Here is a 27734-nt window from a genome sequence, read left to right on the forward strand (position 1 = left end):
AAGATTCAAGGCTTCTTCAATGCAGCATTAGTAAATGATGGTCCATTTAGAGTAAAATAGACCATAAAGCAGGGACGGGTCGGGTCTGGTCTGGGAGTTGTCCGTGTTTTTGTCTTTAACCCTTTCACTGTTTTCAGATCGCCCAAAAATGTCTCATACAGAGTTCGGTTGTATTTAGTTTACCATCTTGTGTCAATTCAGGTCGCAAAAAAACCTGATCATACTTTTGGTCTAGTGCCTTTTTGGGGTGTTGGCACCTTCGTCATAATTTGGAGAAATCTTAATACTACAATGATATATTCGATAATAATATGCTTCCAACTTTGGCTTCACAGTTTGTGTTTGTCCCTTTCCTGTTTTAAAGCCAGGTCCATAAAGTGTTATCTATCACCAAATTAGAAGTCTTTGAATTCTCTCTTCTACATTATCTGTATGTATGGTAACACTGTCGGGTTACGTTTAGGGAAAGATTAGTAAAAAGGTGAATTGCACAACGCTGGGCTACACAAAGTCCTATCTCCTGCATGAAAGTAAAAACATGTCAGAAGTGGAGTGCAATATGACCGTAATTCATAAAATACTGGTCTGTACAGATGCTTGACCTCAACCTCATTCAGCATGTTTGAGAGGAACTGGAACGCTGACTGGGAGCCAGACCTCATCAACCAACATCAGTGTTGGACCTCACTAATGCTCTTGTAGCTGAATGGGATTCAAATCCTTGCAGGCAGGCTCCAAAATCTGGTTGAAAGCCTGAAGCCAGAAGAGTGGAGGCTGCTATAGCATCAGATTAAGGCTCAAAGCTTTTGAATGACATGCCCGTCATAATATGGGTGTAATACTTGCTCACATACATACATTTTGTTTTCCACAATGTTAAAACAAAACAAAAAAGTGATCGGTGGCGGTTGATGGGGGACACAACAGAAGGGTTAACGAGTACAAAGAAATGGATTTAATGTTATATTCTCATGTCTTTTTCTTCCTTGTCTGAAGCGGATAAGCTGAAATTCTTCACCTTGACAGTAGGAGGAAGACATAATGCAAGCCAGTTAAACAAAGTCTTGGTTTACGCAAGATTTAAGTAAGAGAAAAGAGAACTTACCCTGACCAGATATCAACAGTCACTCATAAACACTATACAAGCTACTTTCTGCTTTTGGATCTCTGAACATTAGTAGATCAGGGTCTTTGCTTTCTTTCAGGGTGGTATTCCTCCGGCTGTTGTGCATATCTTTGATGTGGAGATGAATGTTAGGATAATGTTGGTCCACCATCTCACTGGCCATTCACATGTCATGAGAACAGCAAACCAGCAAAAAAGCAGGGTCCCTAATCTGGTGCCCATGCTGGGACAGGGCCACGAGTTCGCCCACAACACAGTGGTGATGCTGTGTGCGTGTGTGTGTGTGGTGTTTGTCAGGGATGGAAGACGAATTCAGATCCTTTACTCAAGTAAAATTAGCAACAACAAGCAGTGACACCATTTATCTTACAAGTTAAATCCCTGCACTGTAAACTTTACTTTTGTACCAAAGTATTAGACAATAAAACATTCTTTAGTATTAAAAGTAAAAGTATTCATCATGCAGAATAGCCACTTCCAGAGTTATATATTTTATTACTGGATCAGTGTTTCTTAGGAAACATATGTAATCTAATGTTAATGTTGTAGTTCATCATGGTGGACCTTTTATACACTAGTTCAATATGTTATATTGCATGACATTTTTTTGAGCTGTTGAGCTGTTTAACATTAATTTGCAAAGTATTTAATAAGCGCAGTTGTCAAAGGAGTTGTCTAACGTGGTTCCAGACGACTTGAATTGACAGCCACATTGTTTTCACCAGTTATTCCAATAAACCAGGTGTTCAGCTTGTTTATAGTTGGTTCTACAGGTGGAAATACAACTAAGATAATCAGATTTTTGTAGATATGACGCCTGCTTCCTGCACCAGAGCCAGAAAAATGTCTAAAGAAAAAATGTGACATGAATGGCGACAAGCATGGATGAGAACTTAGTTCATGTGGTGCTATAACTCTAATTAGCAAAACAAAGGCAAAGTGTTATGTTACATTATGTTGTTATAATTATGTTGTTACTTTTGCTGAAACATACAATGCCAGCACGTTTTCTGGCTGAAAACTTTAGTTTCGAAGAGCAGGAAATCCTCACGTTTTAGAGGCTGGAAACAGCACATTTCTAGCATATTTTGCCCATTAAAGATTAGATTTATCAGCAAAACATACAGTATATATATTTTTGTAACTGTTTATGTTGTATCCTAAATATTTCTTCTTTTTTTTTGCTACTGCAGCTTTTTGTGTCCATCACAACACCGTCTCAGTAAACAGACATGAACAGGATCAGTGTGGAGTAACTAAGTGAAATAAAATTCTCAATTCCAAAGTATAATATTTCTCTCTCTACCAACAAGTAGCAGTGTAAAGTAGTATCAAAAATACGTTAACTCAAGTATTGTACTCGTGTTCAAGCCCCTTGAGTGAATGTATTTAGTTTCCCTTCAGGACGAGGGTCTGTGCACATGTCCACGTCCTGCCCACATTTGTGAGAAAAGAAAAAATAAGCTACATGTGAGTAGCTGAGTTATCACTTGGCCCATCGCTGTTTTTCCATGACAATGAAAACAAATCCAGCTTACACTCATTTCTGTTTTCTCTCAGACTCTGTATGTGTGAGAGAAAGCCTCCCTCTGTCCTCACTCTATAAAGGCTTGATCTCTGCCTCTGTTGAATATGTTAATCCATCTGGTGGTCCCCCCCCCCCCCCCTGCTCTTTCTCTCGGCCCACAAGACCCCCACTGCCCCACTCTCCCTTCCCAAGTAGGCAAAAGGGGATCTGGGATACTTCAGCGGAGGATTGGTGGGCCAGGACTTCATCCCCTGGTTGATTATGTGCAGTGGAGAGAAGAGGGAGAAGGAGAGGTGCACGACGTAATCCCATTGACCATCCCTGTCCCATATGGCGAACGCACTGGCCTCTCCAGTGGTACAGTCAGTGGAGTGGCAGGGCCAGCTTGCCTCTCCAATCAGGGCACATTTTCTTTAAAGCTCAACGTCTCCTGCTCTCATGTGGGATCACCGGTGTAGAAAAGACGAGGATTGTTCACTGCAATCTGATTACAATACGGGTAGAATCCGTCACGATCAACATTTGTAACGGTTATAATTGAAATATTGACACCACCTGTTGTATACTTTTGATTTTATCACAATACTGAGTGTGCAGTAATAATACTGAATCCAGGGAATTTTAGAGAATGCAATTTTAATGTAAAGCATTTATTCTAAATGTCAGTGTGATTGATCCATATTTATCTTTTACCGGTCAGTTTGCCGCTTGGATGAATATCTTTTCACGTGTTCTATTGAATAAACTCTCTCTCTTTTGAGAGGTTGCAATCAGATTGCCTGTAAAAGATGTGTTAATAAATGATCAGTTATAACAGCAGTTTTGACACTTGTGTCATTTGTGACCCATCCTCCCAACATCATATCAAAAACCGAAACGTAAGGGGCTAGTGGGGAAACAATATTGTGTGTGTGTGTCTGTGTGTGTATCAGTGTGGGTGGGGGGGATCTGGCCTTGTGTCAGCGGCAGCCTGAACGTCTGTTCAGTTCTGGTGGAGGTGTGGGAGCCCGCGGGGGGCCTTTTTGTCCGAGGACCACTGTTACAATCCACGTTGGGCCATTCAGACCCAGCCATGTCAATTGGCATATGGTTGATCCACCCCCAATGGGTTCATGTAACCAGAAAATGCTGCCTTTCAGGGACCTGCATTCTCCATCAAGCGGGCGAGATTAAGATTTAATGTCGCTCTCTCCCTCCACAACAGGGGGGTCAGTGGAAGTGACGGGTAGAGGGGGACGATTAGGACACATGAGCCTACAGAAAATGCCCTCGGGGCAAACGAGAGCGAGGCCAGAGGGGATGTTTGGCACGATGGTGTTGGTGCTGTTTCTCACAACACAAAGAATGATAATTATACAATTATGTCACTTATTTTCTATAGCTGTTGAAATGTTAACCTTTCCCATGTTAAAATATATTTTAATATTACATATTACACCGTTTTCTTTTAGTGTGAATGTTTAATTTTGACTTTGGAAATAGCAGTTGACAAAATAATCTCATATCAAGATCCATTTAGTAGCTGCTCTGGTGCTTTCAACTTTCAACCATATCACATGATCTTCTTCAGCAGATGAAGTTTGCTCGTTCAAGTTGCCATTTTCTCTGAGAACTTCTCATTCAAGTTGACCTAAAATTATTCTATTTTTGGTATTTTCTTGGCCGTAGACAGCTGGAAATTCAAGAACAAATGTTGAACCAAACATGAACTAAACTGTTTAAAAGTTGTTGTTTTTTTACATTCACACCAACTGTCCCCTGGGAAAAGCCTACCCACCAAAAGCTCTCGGAGAACCTGCAGTAATAATAATGTCACCTTTTAAGTTGTTATTTTGATGTTGTGATCACCGTTATTTTCACATCCAACGGTTATGGAGCAACATTATCATTCATTTTGTGGTTCAAACGACCTGATGAATCAAACATTCTCTCTCTTTTGGCTCTGTTTTTAACTCTACCATTTCCTGAGGGAATATTTCCTCATTCTGTCTGACGTTTGCCGCTGAGCAGCTGTGCTGAGGGTTTTAAGAGCTTGTTCTCTGAAAACAGCAGGAGACACTACAAATCATGGAATACACTTCACCACAAGACCCATTGAAGCTGGCAGTTGTTTATTTGTTTGTCCTGTTCAAAGCTTCATATGCGGTGCGTTGGAACACAATGCCAATGTTTTAAGGGAATAATTCTGCGATTTATCCTGACTTTCATAAAGCTAAGGAGCCTTACAAGAGACAGATTCAAATAAAAATGTTCAAAATGACCCAGTGAGGTCGACAGTACCCATACTTTTAGTCCCATGGTATGATCCAAACGTAACAAAAAACTCTGGGTCCTACACTTCCCATAGTGCAACTGAGAGGCATCATTCATCACACAGGTAGTCTCTAATATTTACATCTGAGGCTCAAACTGAGTTCTAGAATTCAACAGCAATGATATGATTGGCTAAAGCAGGTCATGACACAATCTGGTTGGTTGAACCCATAGCTGATAGAGTGGCAGCAGGAGAGCTTTGTGAGTGATGAGAGTCTTCCCTACGGAACTGCCACTGAGCTCCATCACTATCACATCATCAGGGTTATTTCTTTCCAAACCTTAGAGAGCTTCATCCAGAGCCAACTGTCATACAACTGTAGTATTACTCCTCACGACAAGTAAATACCCCAATGTGATAGAGTGAGTTCTTTCTTTTATTTTGGAAAAAAAGAAAAGTCTTCTGGGGACTTACCTAATTTGTACTGACATACCGAAATGACAGCTCGGTTACTCCTTCTTAGGTGAAGTTAAAATCCCAGCTACTCCCCAAACTATTTCCATCTCTACTTTACTTTTTGGGTTCCCACATTCATTTCCTGTTTCCCACCAACAGAGCCGGTATTATGAGAGCAGCTTGCCAGGAAGCCTTATACCCAAACCTGGTAACTCCATTGTCCGACTCGTACACAACACCTTCTTACCAGAGCCCCTTTTGGACGGACATGCCCCAAACAGACACACACACACTCAAACACACACACACACATGGACACAAAACTTGTCACTCCCCTGTCAACCTAATTTGCCTCGAACATGGAGGATGGACACGCCCTTCGCTAATTAGAACAAATCTCTCCCTTTCTCCCTCTGTCTCTCACTTTCCTTTTCCTGCCTTTATTCTATCCATCTCCTCGCCCCCCCACAGTCCCTCCAACCCTTCGCTTCCTGCCTTTTGATATGGTAGCCATCTCACTCATGCCACCAATTAGTGACATAATAGACCAGCGGGCCGCTGCCTGCTGACTGCTTGGACCTCAGTGATCCACGTGTTGCAGAAGGCAAGCGACAGAGGTGTTTTGAAGTGGCAGGAGTAGAGGAAAGGAAAGGGTGTGGTCAGATAGTCCCAAAAAAAATGTCCTTGCTCTGTTTTCAACCAATTTTCCTTTGATTTGGAAAACATCATGAAGCAGGGAGAATTTTGACGGAGATTTCCGAAGTCAACACTAAACCACACACCAAGGCATGACAAAAGTTTCAGTATAAAGCAGCAGAGCATGTCATTCGGGCTGTCCACTTCCTCTATGCAATGGCCAGAACCTAATTAGAACCTTTAAGGCCCGATCACACCGAGACGCATTGCTAGAAAAAAACAGTGTTTTCCGATGGTACCGCGCTCCTCTCTTGCGCCGCGGATGTACCTTATTTTTTACCGAGACATTTTCTTTCTTATGCACATAAATCAGGGAGCTCCGCTTGTCGAGAGGATAAAAGAAGCAGAATAATGTATTTGATGATATGTTTTTTCTCCTCCTGCACCCAGTATCTAGGTGCATTTGCATGTCCCTAGCAAGTACGCTATTACACTCTCACACAAAGTATAAGGCTTTCTGTGTTATTGTTGAGTTTGATCTAGTTTTAAAAACCGGCCTGCATCCATCCAGTTTGGTTCACATCATCTATGAGCTGAGGAGATCTGTGTTATGTAGGTTAATTCCCAATGCAGTGAAACAGCTCATTCAGACACAATACACCTCTGGCTGTGTGTCTGGCTGCAGGCCTGTCAATCACAGTCAGTCAGTCTGTCGAAGTGATAACTGTAATTATGTTTGTTAAACTCAGGGAAGTCTCCAATCAAGAATTCTCCTTTTTTTCCAATCCTTCTTTTCTATTTGGTTTTCATACGCCGGTTTACATTTCCTTCTTCTTTTCTATTGAAAGCTGCACCCCGCCGGGTCATCGGAAAATATTTGCCAGCTAACTAACTGCCAAAAGGTTTGGATGAATATTGTTATTACTTTCACACGCACACAAACATTAGTCTCCGTCTCCAACGGCAGTGTGTCATTAAAGGAGGCCATTGTTGCTGATTAATTAATGAGCATTTTTTTGTCCATGGTAAACTGGGATTAGCATATTCATAAGGGCAGACATCTTTCAGACAGCTTTGAGCGAATCTGGCGGGCCTGTTTTCTCACTGTGTTCTTGTTTGTGCCCATACATAACCCCGTTTGTTGACCGGAGTCCTACCCCATTAACTCCCATGATCCTCCATGTCACAGACGCAGCGATCGAAACACAAGAGAGAGAGAGAGAGAGAGAGAGAGAGAGAGAGAAGCAAGACGCATATGGCCACATTTTCACACTTGAGAGAGCACGCCCCCCGGATTACAGACTAAATTGGTTCGGGTTACAAACTGATTACCATGTCGTGTTACATCTTTATTCTCATACATAATAAACAGTGAGCGACTATTAAAACATGTTGCACTCAATGCCCCCCGGCCTCCATCCCAACCAGACCAATCGGATCAAAATGAAAACTGAATAAAAAAAACTGCAATCACATACTGTGAAAAGGTAATGAATTTTCAAACAGTGAATGCAGCAACAAGTGTAATATTTTCATTATATGATATTTATTTACTTCATAGGGACCCTTAAATGGGTCAAATTTCCTTTGTGGCCTGTTAATGGAGGTAGGCGGGAAACAAATGTTTCTATCTAATTTTACTGCCGCTTACTTTAAACTTGTTGAAATAATTGCTTATGAAAAGTTTCATTTGGCATTGATGTATCAATAATGATAATATTCGCTAAGCGACCATATTTATAATGTCTATTCATCGGCATCATTTTAGCCTTTTACAGCAATTTGACATCAACTTGACACCGGGCAATCTCATACAGATAGTATACAATACATGTTGTCATCCACAATCGATAAAATGTAGAATTTTGAAAATATATACTACAATATAGAGCGAGGGACATTGTTTCGAGTCCACTCAAGGTAGTACTGGGACAAAGCAGAAAATAAACCTGCAGAATATGTTAATATATTACCAGGACTCAGATTAACAGGAAGGAAGAGATCAGCTTGATGAGGGGGAATAATTACAGTGATAACTCTTTCAACATGCGTCCAGTATTGCATGTTAGTGTAGTCTTAGGAAAGACTACAAATAACATGAACCTATGCTTTACTTTAGAGTAAGAATCAATCATAACCACTTGAAATGTAAGAAATGCAAAAACACTGATCTTTAATTTTCCTTTAAACGCCTTTGACCACCTTTACTTTTTTTTCTGGACTTTTTATTTGTGCTAGCAGGTCACATAGACCATTAGCCAGGAAAAATGATTGGCATGGTACATTTCTGCAAACCACACATAAAGTCTGGACGCTTTGTTTTGTTGTTTTTTTTCAATGAGAACAAATGTTAACGCAGTACAACGAGCGACACGCAGAGCAAGTGACGAGGGTGGACAAACACAGGGCTTTCCCCAAAGAGAGCTAGTCACGTTGTTACTTAATTCTACACAAACTATGATTGTTTTTCGAACCTTAACTGTGTTGCCTAATCCTAACAGAACGTTGTTACCTTATTATTTTAACCATGATTTTTTTTCCTAACCTTAACCAATTGGTTTTGTTGCCCAAACGTTTCACGTCATTGTGGGTTTCTGCAAAGTCATCTTCGAGTCTGCTTTATGGCATTATTTCATTTACAGCATTTTGTTGCATTTATCATTCATTAAATCTAGGTGAGAAAGCACAGTGTTGCAGTCAGGTTTTTTTATTTATAGTTTTACAAGAGAACTAAAACATTCCTTGACTCATGATATATAACCTTGCTGTGATAGTAACGTACGTGAACCACATCGAGGTCGACCTACAGGGCGAACCCTTAAGTACATGCTAAAGCCTTTTGTAATGCGTTATTGGTGTAACGACATGGTTAGACCTTCTCGTAGCCGCTTTAGTTGGGCTCAAGTTGGACTATTTAAACACACTTAGCTGGGATGTGGAGAATATTTCAATAATGTGCAGTAAACTTGTGACTTTGTGTGTTTTGGGCTGTTTTTTATATATCGCAATTAGAGCATTACAATGTTCTTGTCCAGTTAATGATGCAGAGAGCTTGGCCGCTGGCAGCCTGATGGGACGGCGAAAGGCCAGATTTGAGTGACTTGGTTTCTGTCTCCGCCCCATCTCCTCCCACGTCTCTCATCTCATCTGATAACTGAGCCGCATTTCTGCCTTATTAGCAACGTCCATCTAGCTCTCTCTGACCTGGTATTTCAATCTCTGGCCACACGCAGACAAGGGGAAACACACACACACACACTCTTGCACACACGCAGGCTGACACACTCCCCTACTCACCAGCAATTTGTTGCCGGTGACATCACATTGTGTGTTAAAGCCGCACTGGCACCGGGCTGCAGCTTCGTTAACTTCCCTCTTTAATGAGCAGTTTAATTGAGCTGTCTAGCGGGCCACCTGTCGGCCCGCAGCCTCATTACCATACTAATGGACTGGGATTGTTGCTCTGACAGCTCGGGCTGCACGGCCCTAACAGGCGGGGAGGAAAGAGAGAGAGAGAGAGAGAGAGAGAGAGAGAGAGAGAGAGAGAGAGAGAGAGAGAGAGAGAGAGAGGCCACACTGGAAGATAGGGAACAAGAGAGGGGTAAGAGTGAAAAGTGCAAAGAGGAGAATGGACTTTGGTTTTGGACCACTTTAATGGATGAGGCTGGCAATATTCTTAGTTTTTCTTATTTTCAACCAATGCCATAAAAAAAGACCAAAACCAAGAATAATCTGGTCCTACTAACGAGAATTTATATGTGTATCCAAATTCTGATGTATCGTATTCCTGTGAGATTTGTTGTTGCCTAAAAACTATTAAAACACATCAATGAGCCACACTGTTGCATGAACACTGTTTATTGTAATGTAGTTCCACATACGTCTAACCTGAGCCGCCAGATGGTTCTGAGAAGCCGTCATTGGAAACTGTTTGGAAAAGGGGCAGGCACTTGGATAAAAATACGTGGCAAGTGATTGGATGAACCATCTGTCAATCAAACTCTAACCGAATCCAGTCAGTAGAAGAGCAAAAAAACACATTTTACATCGGAGAAAAGCCTCCAGTGTTGATCTTTGCTCTTCCTTCAATGAAGATGTACTCTCCAGTTCTGATAAAACCTATACTACTGCAGCATTTACCAACCTCTTTGGGAGCCTCGCCTCTTTGTATCGTGCAAGGTGAACATAAGTTGTCCTACTGGCATAAACAGTCACTTGAGCACCAAATTTAGTTGGATATAGTCCAAAATCATGACACCCGGGTGGACACGCTAATGTTCTAACCCTTTTTCTGTGCGTTGCTGTGTGAAGCGTGTTTAGTTAAGTAAAATCAGCAGGTACTCGGAAAATTATTGTAAATTGTTAATGTAGAAAACATACAATTGATGTGCTCATTTTACCTCAATTATCATGGAAGCACACTTCATTCAAAGATCCCCCATTGCCCGAGACGATCACGCACATGTATACATGTACACGAGCGACGCGAAAATCACAACTCTTGTTGATTCAGCACTCTTGAAACACATTGTATTCGGTCTTAATTGAGGATTACCTGCTAAATAATCACGCAGCACCAACAAAACTCCCAAATGGATCCGCACTGACTAGAAAGCGTGACAACACCAGAGGACAAACTTCCTTTCTATGGGTGGCGTGTTGCTCGGTGTCTTGATGTGCGCTAATGTGACAGCGGAAAGCTGGCATGAGGTGATCTCAGCACAATGGAGGAAAAAGGCACCACACTGGGCCGGCTACTTTGCTCTTTTCCAGGCGCATATAGCGGAGACAACCAGCAGAGTGAAAGTCAGCTCCGACAGAAGATGTGTCAGGTTCTTCAGAAGACTGATCCGAGGCAAAACTATTTTTGAATGTGTCGCCGGAACTGCCACAATTTTTTGGTCAGTCACTCTCTAAACGCAGAATCAAATTTATATTTTGGTTCTAATACAGGAAGATAATCCGTAAACTTGTATTGGTGTTTAAATTTCCAACCAGTGTCTGACGCTTCATTTGTTCCTACGTCTAATTATCCAGATTAATTTGTTTTGATTTCGGGATTCCAGGGACGGCATAAAACGATGAAGGGCGACAGAGAAGCCGTAGAAAGTGAATGAAAAGGAGGCTAAATAGGGTGATTAGGCCCACAAGTGAAAGGTGGCCGTGGGGATGATGGACAGACTGAGTAGAAGAGAGGTGTGTGTGTGGGGGGGGGGGGGCCGTGGTAGTGAAGCAACATGCATTCAAGGATCCAGTGAATGCGCTCCAAACTGCACACAGCCACATGCTAATGACGGCCACCATTTAATGTGTCAAATTCACAATCCCCCCCCCCTTCGTTCTTCCCTCTTTCTTTCTCTCTCCTCCACGGGGCTAATTGCTCTGTCCCCTCCTTTTTGACACATAGGCTGTTGGTCGGAATTAAAGGCCATATTGTGGCGTCCGTGCCCAACATGCAACTCCTAAATGCGGGAGCACACGTAGAACAATCAGCGCACAGCGCTAAACTAGCACAGGCCCACCTTCCACGTCTTTGGCTACGTGCACATTAGTTGACGTAAACTTGAAAATGGCTGGTTCTGTCCAAGTTCGGCTTCCTCACATAACTTCCTGAAAGCTTTCTGGCCACACTGGAATGCAAAAAAACCTCATCTTGTTTCTCTTGTTTGGGTTGTTTTGAGTAACACAAGTGAAAATGTGGTAATGCCGAGATACTAGTCTCAGCAGGTTAAACCTGTCTGACAGCTTTAGTGGGTTGATTGTAGCTCAGGAATGCATGTCAGCTCACAGTTATTCTTGAGCTCCTATATCGAGACCTTTCATTAACTAAGACATGATTTTAGCCTCACATATATATATTTTAGCCTTTGAACTTTAACCCTTTCAGTGCAGTGCGTTTTCAGTTCATAAGAAGTTAATGGTAACGTTTTTGGTCGCCTAAAGATGTCAGCGTTCGGTTGTGCTGTGACTATTTCTCATTTACAGTCTATGGTCGTCACACCACAACAACAAAGATAGCTGCTGCTTCTAACAAACACAAAAGCAGTAATCAACAGTTTAGTTAAGTAAAAAAATATCACGTAAAAATGACACAGTTGATCGTCCTGTCGCCTTTGTAACGCTATAAACTACAAATGTTCCGGTTATGGAAAGCCCCATATAGCATGTTATAAAGTTATTACTGTTATTAAGGACTGATAGTCATCATTTGAAACCGGAAATATGTCATACCGGAAACTAAGTCATGTTTTGGCTAACAGCATTGTCCTCATCAGAGTCATATTAGAGCAATCACAGAGAAAGTTAAAGGTGATCCAAAGTTGGCCTTTGGAAATGCCGGCGTAATGCATAAGGAACAAATGAAGTTGAGAATAAAAAGAAGAGATTTTAATATGTGTCTACATTTCTGTGGAAGTGGGTTTACCTCCGTGGACGGGAGTACGCAGATTTCAACAGCACAGACTCGGTTTCATGTCTTATTGTCCTGCTTCTTCCCTTTTTACTCACATAGAAGCCCCCCCGTGACCAGCACTAGAACAGCCAGCAGCCCCGTGCTGAGTTTAACAAGGTTTCCAATGAGTGTGTGAGTGTGTGTGTGTGTGTGTGAGTGCGTTTCAGGGGTGAGGATAATCAGAGAAAGGGTCACTGCTGTGGTATACTCAGGAAGAGGCCACACTTTCTTGGCTTCATGTTAAGGAAGAACAGTCTGAGCTGTGCTGACCACCTGCCTCCTGATCGCCGGGCAGAACCAAAAACACACAAAACACAAGAGGCCTGAATGGGCTGCGATTTGTGGGAGGGGGCATTTCTAATGACCCTGTTAAAAATTTGAGGACATTTCGGAAAGGGAGGACATTCTGAAAAGCGAGATTTCGGATAGTCATTTTGTCAAAGTGTGCAAAATGTACTTGTACGGACGTATTTAAGTTTCAGCCTGAGAGTGAGGACATTTTAAGATGGTCAGAACTTTTTTAAGAGGTGAGGACATTGCGAGGAAATGTCAATAAAGTAGGGGCATTTTGGAAATTCTGCAAATTTAGATTTGAACCTGAGTAACAATTGCTTTGGAAAGTGGGAGCATTTTTAGAAAGTTTGAATTCATTTTATTTTTATTTATTTAGAACATTTAGAAAAAGTCAGGACACTCTGGAATGTGAGGATTTCTTTTTTTTAAAAGCGAGGACATTTCTAGAAAGGGAAGACATTTTGAGGAAGTGAGAACATTCCTAGAAAGTGAGGACACTTATAAGGTCGCAACTTTTTTGGAAAGTGGGGACATAGTGAGGATATATTTATTTTTTTAAAGTGAGGATATTTTTAGAACGGGAGAGAATTGTGAAAACATTTTCAGAAAGCCAGGGCATATTAACTAATGAAGACAATTCATTTTGTGTCGTGATGTACTTGTTAGATCATTAGACTGAACCGTAGAATGTACGATTAGCTGCCAACATACACACGCACACATGACCCAACGAAGGATCATTTTGGGGCACTGTAACATTGTTAAAAAAACGTCATGACAGCATTCTGGAGGAGTTGGATGGTCTGTTGGCGCTACAGAGTTCTGGAGCAGTTAAACCTGGACTAACAACCTTAATGCTTGCTTCGGTTTTCATCTTTCCACCTGAATTGTGTTTCTGCCACTCTAGCAGAGGGTGCTAATGTCATAATGAGACCGTTATGTACTGGGAGGGAACTGTTTGGAATCCAGCCATACAACGATGTTGATCAGGGACAAATGGTTGGAACAAAACATCGCACTGTGTGAGTGCAGGCTAAAAATGGTTGCTGCCATTTTGAAAGAGTGAAAGGAACCATTTACAATCATTCTAACACTGCAACCAGGTGGTACTTACAGTGGTAATTATTGCAGGTATTTTTTCAAAATCAGTATATTTAATTTTACTTAAGTCCATTCATACTGAGAAATATGAAAAAAATAAGAAAACCTTAAAACCTAGAGCTTCCTCATCCTCGTACGCTTCTCATTATGTTTGTACAACTCTACCGAATCAGATTCACCAAACCCTCCTGAGTGTGTAAATGTCTCTCGTTTCAACCTGTTGAATGCCACCCGTTCAGTTCATGACTAGGTGCGATTAGTAAGAAACGACCATGAGCATAAATAGTGCCCTCAAATTACCAAAGGCTCCAGTTTTAATCCCCCCAAAAAGGTCACACGTGCAGAAAAAGAAACACTTTCTATAGTATATGTCAGACATCAGCTGACAAATTAAACACAACTAAGTTAGCAGTGTCCCTAATAGTGTTGAGATACCCCAAATATTAAGAAATAGTACTACACTTGGAGAGTAATTGCAGTGTCATACCCTAAAAGAAGGAAAAAAGGGAAGGTTTTATTCGATGCCAAAAAACAAAAGCTAAAGCAAAGCGGTCCATGAATTAGATTTGCAGTGTTCAAGGGAATGTGACACTCACAGAGATGGATGACATGGATTAAAATACACAATGTTTCACTGTCGAGTGCAATGAAGGACAGAGCAACAAGTTGCCATGCCAAAATACTCATGTCATTCAAATATAATAAACAGTACCATATTTGAGCTCTATATTCGTTCAGATTAAGGCTTGATGATTCTTCAGTCAAGGGACAACGGGAGACGGGAGAAAAGCAGATCCAAGCTAAGAGAAGACGGTTGGTATACACTACCGTTCAAAAGTTTGGGGTCACCCAGACAATTTCGAGTCAATTTTCAGTTTCTTCGCAATTTCTCGCATGGAATAGCTTCATTTCTAAGAACAAGAATAGACTGGCGAGTTTCACATGAAAGTTCTCTTTTTCTGGCCATGTTGAGAGTATAATCGAACCCACAAATGTGATGCTCCAGATACTCAACTAGCTCAAAGGAAGGCCAGTTTTATAGCTTCTCTCACCAGCATAACTGTTTTCAGCTGTGCTAACATATTTGCACAAGGGTTTTCTAATCATCAATTAGTCTTCTAAGGCGATTAGAACACTGGAGTGATAGTTGCTGGAAATGGGCCTCTATACACCTATGTAGATATTTCATTAAAAACCAGACGTTTCCACCTAGAATAGTCATTAACCACATTAACAATGTATAGAGTGTATTTCTGATTAATTTAATGTTATCTTCATTGAAAGAAACAGTGATTTTCTTTGAGAAATAAGGACATTTCTAAGTAACCCCAAACTTTTGAACGGTAGTGTATGTTCTTAAACATTACTCATATTCGTCACTAATGGACTAGTCCTTTCATATGAGGGGATCTTGCTTGAGGCCCATTTTACATTTCATTGAAAAGACAACAATCGGATCACACAAGGATCTTTCACAGGTCATAAGAATAAAAGGAACATTCACAAAAAGTCCTGTCCCTAACCCTATTTTGCTGTTCATTTATAAATTCTAGTTACTTTTAGTGTCAGTTTGTGATGGACGCTGGGTTTTAGTTGTATTCTATGAAATTACTGTTGTATTTTTAATGACTGCTGAAAATGAAGTTTCCCTTGATGGAGCAATGGGGGAAGATGAGAAGAGATCAAATATGTTGCATATTTTCTTCCCCCATTAACTCGCATGAATAAATGAAAAGTATATTTGAATTATTCTTTGATATTTTTCAATTATTTTTCCCCCTGAGCAAACATTGAGTGGCGGCACTGTGGTACCCTCTACTGACAAGCTACAACTGGTGCAGGGGAGTGTGTGGTCCTCGCGACACTCGTCCGCTTTCCCCTCCTTGCGTGGGTGCGTGTGAAATCCGGCATGCACCTCATCTTGCCCGCATGCCTTTCCCCTTTCTCCAGCGTGCTCTTGACTCGACGCCGTCTCCGGGGGCCTAATCCTCTGATCGGCATGCCGAGGGGTGCACCGAGGGGCCCGACTGAACTGATGGATGACAGGGGCCCGGGGTGACGCCTGGCTCCAGCTACTTTCTCAGATTGTCTCAGCCACATGTACCGTAGCTTATTGTTGACCAGGGGGTGTAGGCATAAGAGGACCATACCCCCCCCCCCCACCCATCTGCTCTCCAGCCGTCCTCCCGGCTGAGAGCATGGGACAGAAACAACCACTGAGGGTGACGAAAGTGTACATTGAGAAAAAAGAAAATTAGACATGTTATTATCTTGTATGCCTGGACAATGAGGGGGGGTGGGGGGGCAACTGAATTCCACTTTCCCTGGTCCGATGTGTCAGGTTCAAGTTACTTCCCAGACAAAGGCACGGGGTGAATAGAGTGACTTGAGAGACCAGGGGATTGAGGGGAGTTGCTTGGCACACAAACAATTAGCACTCGTCCCCGCATAGCTTTGCCGTGGCCCCAAATCCCCACATTTGTCCAGACAAATTGACTGGACCCCGGGTCTTGTTTGTCTAGCTCTGCTGGCCTGCTGGAGAGGGCTTGAGGGCAGCAGGGGGAATGCCCCCTCCAAGGAGCGCGACTCATGGGAACAGAACAAATAATCTGTTCTGGTCAGAAAATGAGCCACCCTCTCTCCACCCTATGTGTTGTTAGAGGGCCCCCTAACTCCATAGGCCCCAGTGCAACAGCACTGCCTGCACTGTCTACATTTACACCCCTGTTCAGGCGGCAAAACATGTAGCCTTTATGGTAGGCACAAAAAAAGATGATGGTCAATGGCTGCTTAAGGGAGATGGATGTCTTTGATTCACTCTGGTAGTAAAGAAATACATTTAACATATTGGCTGCTTTACTTATTCTAATTTAAATATTAGTCTGTTGCCTTTTATGCTGAGAAACAGAAACATTGTCTCTGCACCTGACTTTTCTTGATTAATTGAATTAATTTGATCCTGCTCAAGACAAAATAGCCCCTTTAAGTAATCAAATCGCTTTGTTTTATTAACACATTAATTGAGAGAATACCAATTTGGTAGCCTATTATTTTAAGGCTGTGAATCACTTAGTGATGACAAGTAAAAACCTAAAAAAGTTAAAAAGTTAAAAAAAAAGGGGTTTACTACTTTCCATTCACATACTCATGTCTTCTTCTGCTGTGGCACCTACTTAGGAAAATACCTAAAAGTAGTAGATTAGATAGGCTGAGACAAATCTTAAGAGGATTAACGTGATGCTGATGAAGTGGAGCTTGGAGCCTTCTTCTTTGCCTTTGCCATAAGAAAAGGTGCAGGACTTGACACATTAGACTCTGTGAGAAGAGGGTGCAGATGTAATGAGTTTTGGATCACAACATTGTCAATGGGGTGCACTTTTTCCTCACCTCACTGATGCATTTTTTTTAGACAACTCAATTAAATCTAAGTAAAAAAATTATTCACAATTGCTTTAGACAATTTTACCTTCATTATTGTTGCTTTTAAATTTTCCCAGTTCATTTATATCAGCAATTAGCCAATAAGCCAACACCACCACATTTCTTTTTATTAAAAATATCTGGCAAACAATGGGTACATTTCAAATAATGAACATATTTATGGAAGTATTTATTTGTACAATAGTAAATTGATCTTGAAATGGAATATTGTTTAAATGTTTGCATTACTCAAGTACTCTCCAATGCCTCTAGTGCATTCACACTGCATTATATCCTTGGATGACTAAACGGTGCTTATATTAGACTGCCATCTAGTGCTTACTTTGGGGGAAAAAAACTATTTAAATACAGTATTTTAAGGCTGCAAAGACATGCTAATTACCAAGAGAGACTACAGTTATGCAAAGCAACTGGTTGGTGAACTGGTTTTATTGGGGGGGGGCTTGGGAGCATCAGGAGCTGTCCTGTGTGCCGATCATTTGCATCTGAGAGATACTGCCACTATACACACCGGGTTCATTTGGTTATACTAGAAGGACTGCCCAACGTCCAGTAGAGTTAGTGTGTTTTGTTTAAAACAGGCCCGTGCCACCACATGTTATAATATCCTGGTGTCAATAAGGATATAGACTTCCTGTTGCCTGTGAAAAAACAAAACAAACAAAAAAATACCTTTATGTGGGTACCTATCTTCTTTAATGAAAAAAAAAGTTTAAATGTAATTTCATTTGATGCTATTTGGAGTTTTTCCATTATTTTTAATTTCACCCGTCATGTCATTTATCCAGGTCATGTGCTGCCGCATCGGTGAGGTTTGGGCTTTTTAATATTTCCTTCCTCGTTGTCACTTGAACTTTTATTTTGGAGTGCCTGGATATCCTTCCTGTCTATAACAGCCTCACTGCTCACAGTCCTCTCTCTTCTCCCTGTCTCAGAGCTGTATTAAGTTGTGTTAATGTTAACGTCACGTCCTACTGTCACACATGAGAAGGATTCAGCTGCAGTGGTGTAAGGTACTTATGACGGGCTCAGCGCACACTAGTTAGTAGTTATGAAGCATACACCCACACACACACATCATTGTATTGTCTCGTCAAATGATCACATAGAGACTTGACTTTGCATGAACCCTGCATGAAATCAGATCGGGCTGTAATCATTTTTTTATTAAAATAATGCAAGTCTGTTGGACTGCATTGTAAACAGAGCAGTTGATCTTCCGCTGTAGTAGTAGCTGCTCAATGAGTGTTTCCTCTAATATTATTAAACCACACTTGAAAAAGTAACAAACCATGATCACCATGGTGCTCTTTAATTAACAAAACATATTAAATGCTCTCATAACAAAACACATTTGAATCATACTTTGTAACATGCATTACAGATAAACAAACCAATGGGTACACTGCCTTAACATTTTGGAATCACTTGTGTTATTGTTATTTTCTTATTTCCTTCAATAATTGCTCAAATTAATTGATAAAAACAGATCAGTTCAGACATTAAATGTATTATTTGCATTTGTTTTGGCCCCAAAAGAAGAAGAATTAAATAGTTAAAACTTCCAACTTAATCAATGAGCCCACAGTGTTGACAGGGCAGAATACCCCCAAATACCCTTTGTCTTTAAATTTGTACTTCAGTCCAGAAAGGTGTAATTGACTCATTATTAAACCACAATGGTGCAATTGGGCTTTTAATATCTATTTATTTATTTTTGTCTTTCTTTTGGTCGTCTACTCAATCGAGCAGGTTTGAACTTAGATTTGTATGTTCAAGTGCGGCTGATATTCCAATAGTGCTAAACCTAGACCTTCTATTTCTGTTGTGAAGATAGAAGAAGAGCAACGTGTCTGTTGATTCTAGCTTGTTCTATAGGAAGCATTATTGTGAAACAAGAAGCTGTTCCTATTTCAATCTGCGCACATTTTGATGCTAAGCTAACAATTTATTTCACTAATGACGAATGATGAATGCTGTTCTTAGTGAACTGTTGCTCTCTTTCTACCATTTTATCTGTTATTCTGACTGAGCCATTGTTCAGTGTTTTGTTATCCATGCACAAACCATCATTTTTAGATTGTTTTACAAACCCTTCATAAAAAATAGCCTCTATTTGTAGGGAGGACTTTCTACAACCTACAAATATGAAAGAGCATTCTGAAAAAGTCCTCTCAGCCATCTGACTGGACCCAATTCAGGATGATCCCCAGTCAAGCAAAGAATAACAAGCAACAACAAATGTGGATATTAGTGTGTTTAGTGAGTTGTCAGATGTCTGAAAAATGTTTACATCGATTTAGCTACTACTGTTAAGGGTATTGTTGCTGTTATTCAGGGTCAAGTCACCGTCCTCGTTCTCATCAGGCCCCCGGGTGTCTTTAGTGTCTTTATATCTGATCCCAAAAACACCGCAGATATTTTTCAGCATCACGTCGACAATCTCTTCTTCGTCTGAGGGCTGGGTAAGAGAGGATAGATGACAAAATCATGTGAGAGTGATAAGACATATTAGAGAGATGCTCTCGACGCTACTCACTGCTGAAGACATATCATGTGCTTTTGACCCATGATCTCAATTTGTTCCTTCATCTTTTTGTCTTTTCTGTTGAGGCGATGTGAAAAACTCAAAATGGGAGTGCAATTCAGCTGTGGCACAGTTACTGGGGAACACAAAAGCCCGACCTAGAATAGCAATGAAACGAAAGCGTTTCCTTTATCACAGTGACAACTTGCAGGCGTACCATTGTTTGTGTAAAGATGTTTGAGAGTGAAGAGAGGCAGTTACTATGCAACTGCAGTGGGGAAGTGGTGTTATTGATCCCAGAGCCACCAGCGAATCACTATTAGATTATCAAAAGCCCTGAAACCCTCACAGTTTTCTTGAGTTGATCTGTCTGATTACGAAAGGCTCAACAACTGCCAGCTAGCTTCTGTCGGTGTTGAGCTAAACAAAAGGCTTTTTGTGACTTTGCACTCTGTTTATTTGCAGCAGCAGCAATGTGGTTGATTCAGAACTACTTTGGCATTGTTGTTGCTCTGGTAGTCTGATAAGGTCTGTGGTATTGGCTTGTTTGAATTTTGTTTACATCTTTGCTTTTGAGCTGCACTGTATATGAACTATTAACAATTAATAACGATAGCTTCTGGCCACTTGGTAGCAGTAAACAAAGCTTTATACTTGACACTGATATATCGTCACCTTTTAAAGACGCTAATAGTTGCCTCCTTACACACCCAGTATGGAGCAACGCTTCAATGCTGAAAAGGTTTTTTTTGCTAGAAATGATTTGATCAACTCTGATATTCATCTTGCAGACATGGTTCTTTGGAAACCCCTCACTGGCATATTACCCGAAACAATATGCTGTATCTGTATCAAAACAATTTCAATTAGACTTAAAATTTGTTCTATAACCCTGGATTAGTTGCTCAAAATGACTCGTGATGGATGTTACCTTGTGATGTATTTGCTCCTGTTTGAATGCCTCCAGGATCACTGAGAGGAAGAGATTGAGCACCACGAATGTCATAAAGACAATGCAGGAACCAAATAGTAATCCACCAAGCACGGGGTTGTAGTCCATGACCTGGCAAACAAGTGCATCAGTGAGACATCAATATCAGTTTGAGCTGATGAGGAACCTTCTTCATGCACATGGATATTTGTTAGAGATTCTGCATTATTACTCCATAAAGTACTTTACATATAATATGTGAGTTGGGGAAGAGCTCACTTACTTCGTTATAGTTGAAGATGCCTATCTGCAAACTGATGACGGTCACGAGAGCATCCGTTAAAGTTCTGTATGAGGACATCTTCCAGCCATAAATCACATTGCACTAGAAAGAGATCAATCATTATATCAGAGGAACCACGAACATATTTTCTCTCGATAAAGCCTTCAGCTTTACAGTAACTAAATAGATCATTTTGGAGATAGTGGATTGAGATTAGGTAATTCATTTTTCATTCACTAATCATATATTTTAACTACAGACAACAAATACTGTAAATTACAACATTAAAATGTGTGGATATATTAAATACATCCTAACTGAGGTACCACCACATCACTACACAATAACCCCAATATACACACACACACACACACACACACACACACACACACACACACACACACACCACACACATATTTTTAAATATCTGAATCCCTATACACCCTCTACCAGGGTGGGACGTTAAACTTATTTTACTGTACCTGTTAATCTATTCTCTTTTTGAAAAAATAAATCTCAAAATACTCAAGCCCCAATGACCTAGATCTTTGAAAAAGGGGAAGGTCTTGGTAAAGGTACAAGTCACTCACGGCAACGGAATACGCCACGAACATGATCACAATGACCACAAGAAAGCTGGATATATCGTTCCAGGCCCGCTGCAGTGCTGCAGTGATCAGGTTCATCTTGGGGTTCAGTCTGAGCAGGTGCCACAGTTTAAAGGTGGCGAGAAGGACCACGAAGGCGATCAGATACTGGAGCACTGAGTCTGCTGTGGCTGTCTCGTAAAAACTGACAAATCTACGCACACAGGAAATCACAAACAGGAGAAATAGAGCACTGTCAAAGACCACTGTAGTTTACAGTAGGAGAGCGATAGCAATAGATTACACAAACAGACTTTAGAGTGAACAAAGAGTCTACAGCTATACTAGCAGCTCTCCTAGACTATACCCTGCTTAGGCACATCAGTGCTTCGAGCTAAACGATAACATTAGCATGCTAACATACTCACAATGAAATGCTAAAATGCTGTTGCGTAGACAATGTTTACCAAGAAAACCATGATCACGATCTAGGCATGTTAGCATATTTGCTAATTATCACTATCTATCTATCTACCTATCTGTGAGTTGTTGGTTTATCTGGATTAATCCTCTGGGGACCATGAATGTCTGTACAAAATTGCATGGCCATAGCTACTAGCATGGCTAAAAGCAATTAGATGGCAAACACCTAACCACAATATAAAGCCCACTGCACATCTTCTACACTTGTGAAGGTGTTGCCTTGACACTTGTTTTTGCATGCCCTTCAAATCAAAGCTAAGTTATAGCACAGTGTATGTTGGTCTCACTGGTCCTTGTGGTTCTGGTAGTAGGTCATATCGCGGTCCCCGAGCAGGGTCCTCTTGATGAAGACAGCCACGGCACTCCAGCTCAGTGAGATGATAGTCAGCTCGAGAAGGTTCCACTTGCTCCTGAAGTAAGCCCAGCGCTGCTGCTTCATTAATTTGCCCTGACAGGAACAGAGAATAGAGAGGATTGTCAAATGTAATGGAGCCAGTTTGTGTGCGTGACCATTGTTTTGTTCCATTAGTTCCATAAGGGAGAAAAAACTGTAGTAAAACAAACAGAAGAAGATCTCTTCAAACATCTTCAATCCAAAAAGGGAGACAGGGTTTTAGTGAACAGAATAATGAGCCCTGTCTGCATATGTTCTAATAGCTATGTTAGTGTGTACCTGCAGGAACATGTAATAGAGGATGAAAAGCAAGTATATGATCTCAGCAGCCATAACGAAGATGTGAAGACCCCCAGTTGATTGGTAAAGACGAACACTCTGCAGCTCACTGTGCAACTGAAATGCTCCTATAAAATCAACAGGAACAACATTGTTTAAACACATGCAGACTAGCATGATTTCATTTACATAGGGTACTGTATATCAATGTGAATGCGGGAAAATACAGTTAAATTGTGAGAAGCAACTAGATCTGGTCAGATTGGTATGAGACGCACAGATTGGTGTTACAGTGATGTTACACATCCTCCTGCACATCCTCTTTAAAGCTGCAATGTGTAAGATCTGGCAAGAATTTCAGTTTAAAGGGCCAGTTCACCCCATATTCAAAAGTACATGTTGAATGAGCAGTTTCATGTAGGATCATGTAGGAACATGAAGCTGCTCACAACAAGGTCTGTGGATTATCTTGAGTTGCCGTGTCATGATTTCTGGAAAGTGAGTTTTTTTAAATGTATTCTTTCGGCAATTTGAGCACCACACACTAAGTTGCCTATCGTCCCATTCACACCAAAACAATCTAGATTGATACAAATCACCACAGGTGAGAAAAAAAATATGTATTTTTGATCTTGCGGTGAACTGTTACTTTAAAATGTACCGTATGTTCTTGTGTTGCAGGAACATGAATCTGCTGATTCATGATCTGCTGAAATGAGCATGCTAACAAGCTAGCTTTTTGTTTCCTCCTACCCGCCACTCCAGGAGACAGACGGACCTCCAGTTAGCAGTTAGCCTGCATTTGGTGGGTCAAATGCCGCCGCTGTTCGTTTGGAGCACGTGGTCAGATCTTACTCATTGCACCTTCGATAAATCTGCACCACATCTGCCGTGATTGTGTAATTTTGCACTTTTCAAAGGAAACACTCAACCTTACCCACAGCTGTAGTCTCCAGCAAGAGTGTGACGATGCAGAAGAGGTTCACATTAGCATTATAAACGGTGAACTCTACAAAGACGGCCCTCGTGTAAACGTCCAGCCATGTATTCCTGAACAGGTACTCAAGGGTGCTGCAGAAGAAGTACACAAGGTATTTTTACTGTTTTCTATATTTATGTGTTGCACTTGTCTTATAATAGTATTTTAGTCAAGCTTTTTAAATCTCTATCTTTTCAATGTAAATATATTGATTGACAAATAGGTCACCTTACCTTAGCCCGTTGAGGACACTTTAAACTCACATTTCAATATGAAAAAGGAAAGATGCATTCCATTTTGCTAATGTGCATACCTGCTGGCATTTTGTGAATCCGGGCCGAGCTCCGCTACGTAGCCACCTCCCCTGTAGAGCACCATTTTTCCCCAGATGGGATAAGCCCTGAGCTGAGACTGTGTCTGGTAGGTCCACGGGCTGGACGCGCTCGTAGAGATATTATCCCTCACAGAGTGATTCCAGCCAGTGCCATAGGAGCCCATGTCCTCCACCTCCCAGGAATATGGAGCATTACAGTCTGGTGCCAACTGGAGCATAGGGCCTGCAATCTCACAGGAGTTCCTCTGCACTCTCAATTGACGAAGACGAGCATTACCCACTAGCTTGGAGTTTCCATCCGTGATGTATCCTGGAAAAAAAGCATTTTATTTGTTTGTGTTTTTCTCAGGCATTTTATGTCGGGTCTCTGTACGTTTAACGCTTTGGCCAGTTAGCTAGGTCTGAGCGAAAGATCATTTAAGGGGTGTTTCAACTGGAAAATTCTTCGGAGCAAGGGTCTGTTTGCATTTGTGTGCAACATATTCACAACTCTAGAGACTATTTGTCGATTGTGATTGTAATGTGGACAGCATGATCTCACAATAATACTTGGAATGACCACCATCTGTTAACAGCTCATTAGGTAGTGATGCACAAAAAGTTTTAAAATTACATGTCAAACTCTGAAATGATGCAAATCCTTTGTCATGGTGGACACACAGGATAAGAGGTTGTGGTCATTTCTGTGAGAATGTAGATGATTTCAGTTCAGAACACAGAAAAACACCACTGAGTCAGTTTGGGTCATTATAGCTCTGTGCTAACATTACCCAGTACCAATGGATTGACCAACGTTTTAAACCAGTGTTTTTCATATTACTGTTGGCTTATTTAGTCAAGCTAAAATATGGTTATTTTCTAACAAGCTCATGTTTAAGCATAAAACATGTCACATCATTATTATTAGTAAAAATAGAAACATACTACTTCACTAATTATCAAACAAGCTCACTACAGACACAACAGCCATGAGGGAAATTTGAACGCGGAAGTGCTCAAATTCTAAGAAATATAGTGCAACCGATGCAATGTATGTACAACAGGACTTCTAGCTGTAGCAAATTTGCAGACCTTTTGCAGACTTTTCAAAACTATAAAGGATGCACATACTGTTAACAATCAGTAACAAATCATGAGGTGTAAGTTTAAAAAGAGCAGAGTAGATTGTTACCATTCACAAACATACCATAACCCAACAATAATCAAAACGATAACACTCAAAACAACTCATTGAGTTGGGTGGCTTCCTATCCATTTGGTACTGGGTAAAAGTAACAGTGATTTCTTTGTATGCAAATTAATTATGTGTGGGCTGAAATTGTTAAATGCTCTCTCTGGAGTTACCCTACCAAAGGACTTTACACAATCCAACGATCTAATATAGCCCTGACCCTGAAACAGTACTTACTACTGAAAAGATACATACAATAAAAAAAACGAGACACTAAAATCATACTGCAACAGAAACAACAAGACAAACTTGGTCTTAAAAAAAATAAAAAATAAAGCTGCTTTGGCACAAGGCAGTGTAAATTGTTGAATCACTGCTTTTGTAATATAATAATTCAGAAGAACTCTGCTAAAACCACACATCTTTCTTTGCAGCTCTGACACAGAGTCATTTGGTTACTGAGATTGCAACAACAGGGTTTCTCCTCTGCATGAGGGATACATTCTCACCTGGATAAACTCCAAAAAGGTTACTTAATAGTGACGTGTTGGCCCAAGTGAACACATCTCCAAGACTCATGCTGTCTGAGATCTTGCGGCTGAAGCTATCCCGGATGTGACGGTTCAGGAAAAAAGCATTGGGATCTCTCTGGCCGTACGCCGCCAGCAGCAACATCCACATAAACCCCATGTAGGCTGCAACAAAAGGGTGCATCAGAGTTCATCAACGCAGATGCTGTGATATTCACCGCTACAGAACAGTGCATATTGAGCATGCACTAGAAATAGTGAAACTATGTTCAAGACAATGACTCCAAATTAAGTCAAAGTAAATATTGTGTTGTATACTTTTGACTATAACTTTGAAATAAAGATAATAAAAATACTGTAGTTGGTTTAGTATTTGGGGTTCGAGAACAATGAATACCATGACCCCAAATATGAAGAATTTGCTTGATGACCTTGAACTGGACTCAGCTAAATGGAAATCATTCATCATTAAGCATTATTTGATATAATATTTGAATCTGTCTGAACCGAACTTTGAGCTAGCTCTTGTGTAGTGTGAATTTGCACACTGATGGAAAAGTTAATATAGTGTGGATTCTATGTTTGCTTCATATACTGTAGCCTATGAATGACTACGAAAGATTCATTGGATTGCATTAATACAATAAATGATGCATATACTTTGATTTATGGCCATAGCACAGTGTTTTATATTTACTAAAGATCTCTATGAGGAGGGCAAAGGCTTTCTGTTCCACAATCTGTTTCCTTCTCATCTTCTCAATGTCTGCAGCAGGAGGAGGCTCATAGAGACTGCGATCCCGTCTGACCAGTTGTTGGTCCTTACAATCACCTGTGGGTGAAGAGGTATGTGTTTGTTCTGATAATGAATGAGTCAACATTGGAGGCCAATGAAGTGTATTTTGGGAGTGTTTTTTACCTAGATTTCCTTCAAACTCCACATTTTGGAAATCTTCCTCATCAACTTTCTTTATTACAAGTGCAAAGAAGACTGCAAGAGACAGCACCTGTGGTAAAAGGCATGAATCACAGTGAATGGTTTGTTTTAGTTTTATATCTGGCATGTGCTCATAAAGAATGATCTCTGTAGGAGAGTTTAAAATATGAAAATATGATGAAATTAAGCTTTCTAAAACATAAATAATTACTTATATTGGAAATACTGAGCTACGAGTGAGGTATGAAGAGAGAAAGCCAACTTCTTCTCACCTTCAATGGCTGAATGACGAGGACACTCTGAAAAAAGGAGATAATCATGGACACCAACCAGCTCACAGAGCGTTCCTTCCCGAATTTCAACCCATAAAGCATCGTGTAATATCCCGATACAAAACTGCTTGCGATCACTAGCAGCCAGCCCACGAACAGAAACCACCAGGGTAGCCCTCCATGACAGCACACCCTTTTCTTCTGACTACCATCGCCATCAGAGCTGTCTGCAGGGCTCAACCTGCAAATGAAAGATTACCATTCACTCTAAAAACAGCTTTCTTTTGAAGTGCAAGTACTGCATTTTACATGAGTAACTGACAGAATGAAATACTTCTCAAAACGATTATACCATACCACATTATGGTTTTCTAAGTTTCAGCCCGTTATCTACGTGTATTCCTTAATGAATACTTCGACTTTGGGAAATAGGCTTAATCACTTTCTTGATGCTACTGAGATCAGTCTCTCATGTTTGTATACTCAGTATGAAGCTGTAGCTGGTTAGCTTAGCTTAGCATGAAGACTTGAAACAGGTGGAAACAGCTTGTATAACAAAATCCACCTTCAACTTTTTTTCAAAAACAAATATAAAGTTGTGGTTAACTTGGTTAACAGCGTTGGTGGGCAAAAACTTTTGACATAGCCAGGCAAGTTGTTTTTCCCGATGCCAAGCTAAGCTAACCATCTCCTAACTCTAGCTTAAAGACTTTGAAGTGGTATTGATACTCTCATCAAAC

General features: G+C 40.8%; 1 protein-coding gene across 1 annotated transcript in view; it reads right to left on the reverse strand.

Annotated features, from left to right (window-relative positions):
* The window catches only part of LOC306704007 (polycystin-1-like protein 2), a gene marked incomplete at both ends in the record, with an annotated part of 56000 nt that overhangs the window by 5944 nt on the left and 22322 nt on the right, over positions 1 to 27734 (reverse strand). The window contains 12 exons of the mRNA XM_079170218.1: positions 19637 to 19748; positions 20746 to 20877; positions 21029 to 21130; positions 21619 to 21829; positions 22386 to 22546; positions 22772 to 22899; positions 23709 to 23842; positions 24064 to 24394; positions 25765 to 25950; positions 26483 to 26617; positions 26705 to 26792; positions 26995 to 27235. Coding sequence (XP_079026344.1) covers positions 19637 to 19748; positions 20746 to 20877; positions 21029 to 21130; positions 21619 to 21829; positions 22386 to 22546; positions 22772 to 22899; positions 23709 to 23842; positions 24064 to 24394; positions 25765 to 25950; positions 26483 to 26617; positions 26705 to 26792; positions 26995 to 27235 — 1961 coding nt within the window. The remainder of the gene's footprint in view (positions 1 to 19636; positions 19749 to 20745; positions 20878 to 21028; positions 21131 to 21618; positions 21830 to 22385; positions 22547 to 22771; positions 22900 to 23708; positions 23843 to 24063; positions 24395 to 25764; positions 25951 to 26482; positions 26618 to 26704; positions 26793 to 26994; positions 27236 to 27734) is intronic.

The sequence above is a fragment of the Pholis gunnellus genome (genome assembly GCF_910591455.1).
Source record: "Pholis gunnellus genome assembly, chromosome: 12".
Classification (NCBI taxonomy): Eukaryota; Metazoa; Chordata; class Actinopteri; order Perciformes; family Pholidae; genus Pholis; species Pholis gunnellus.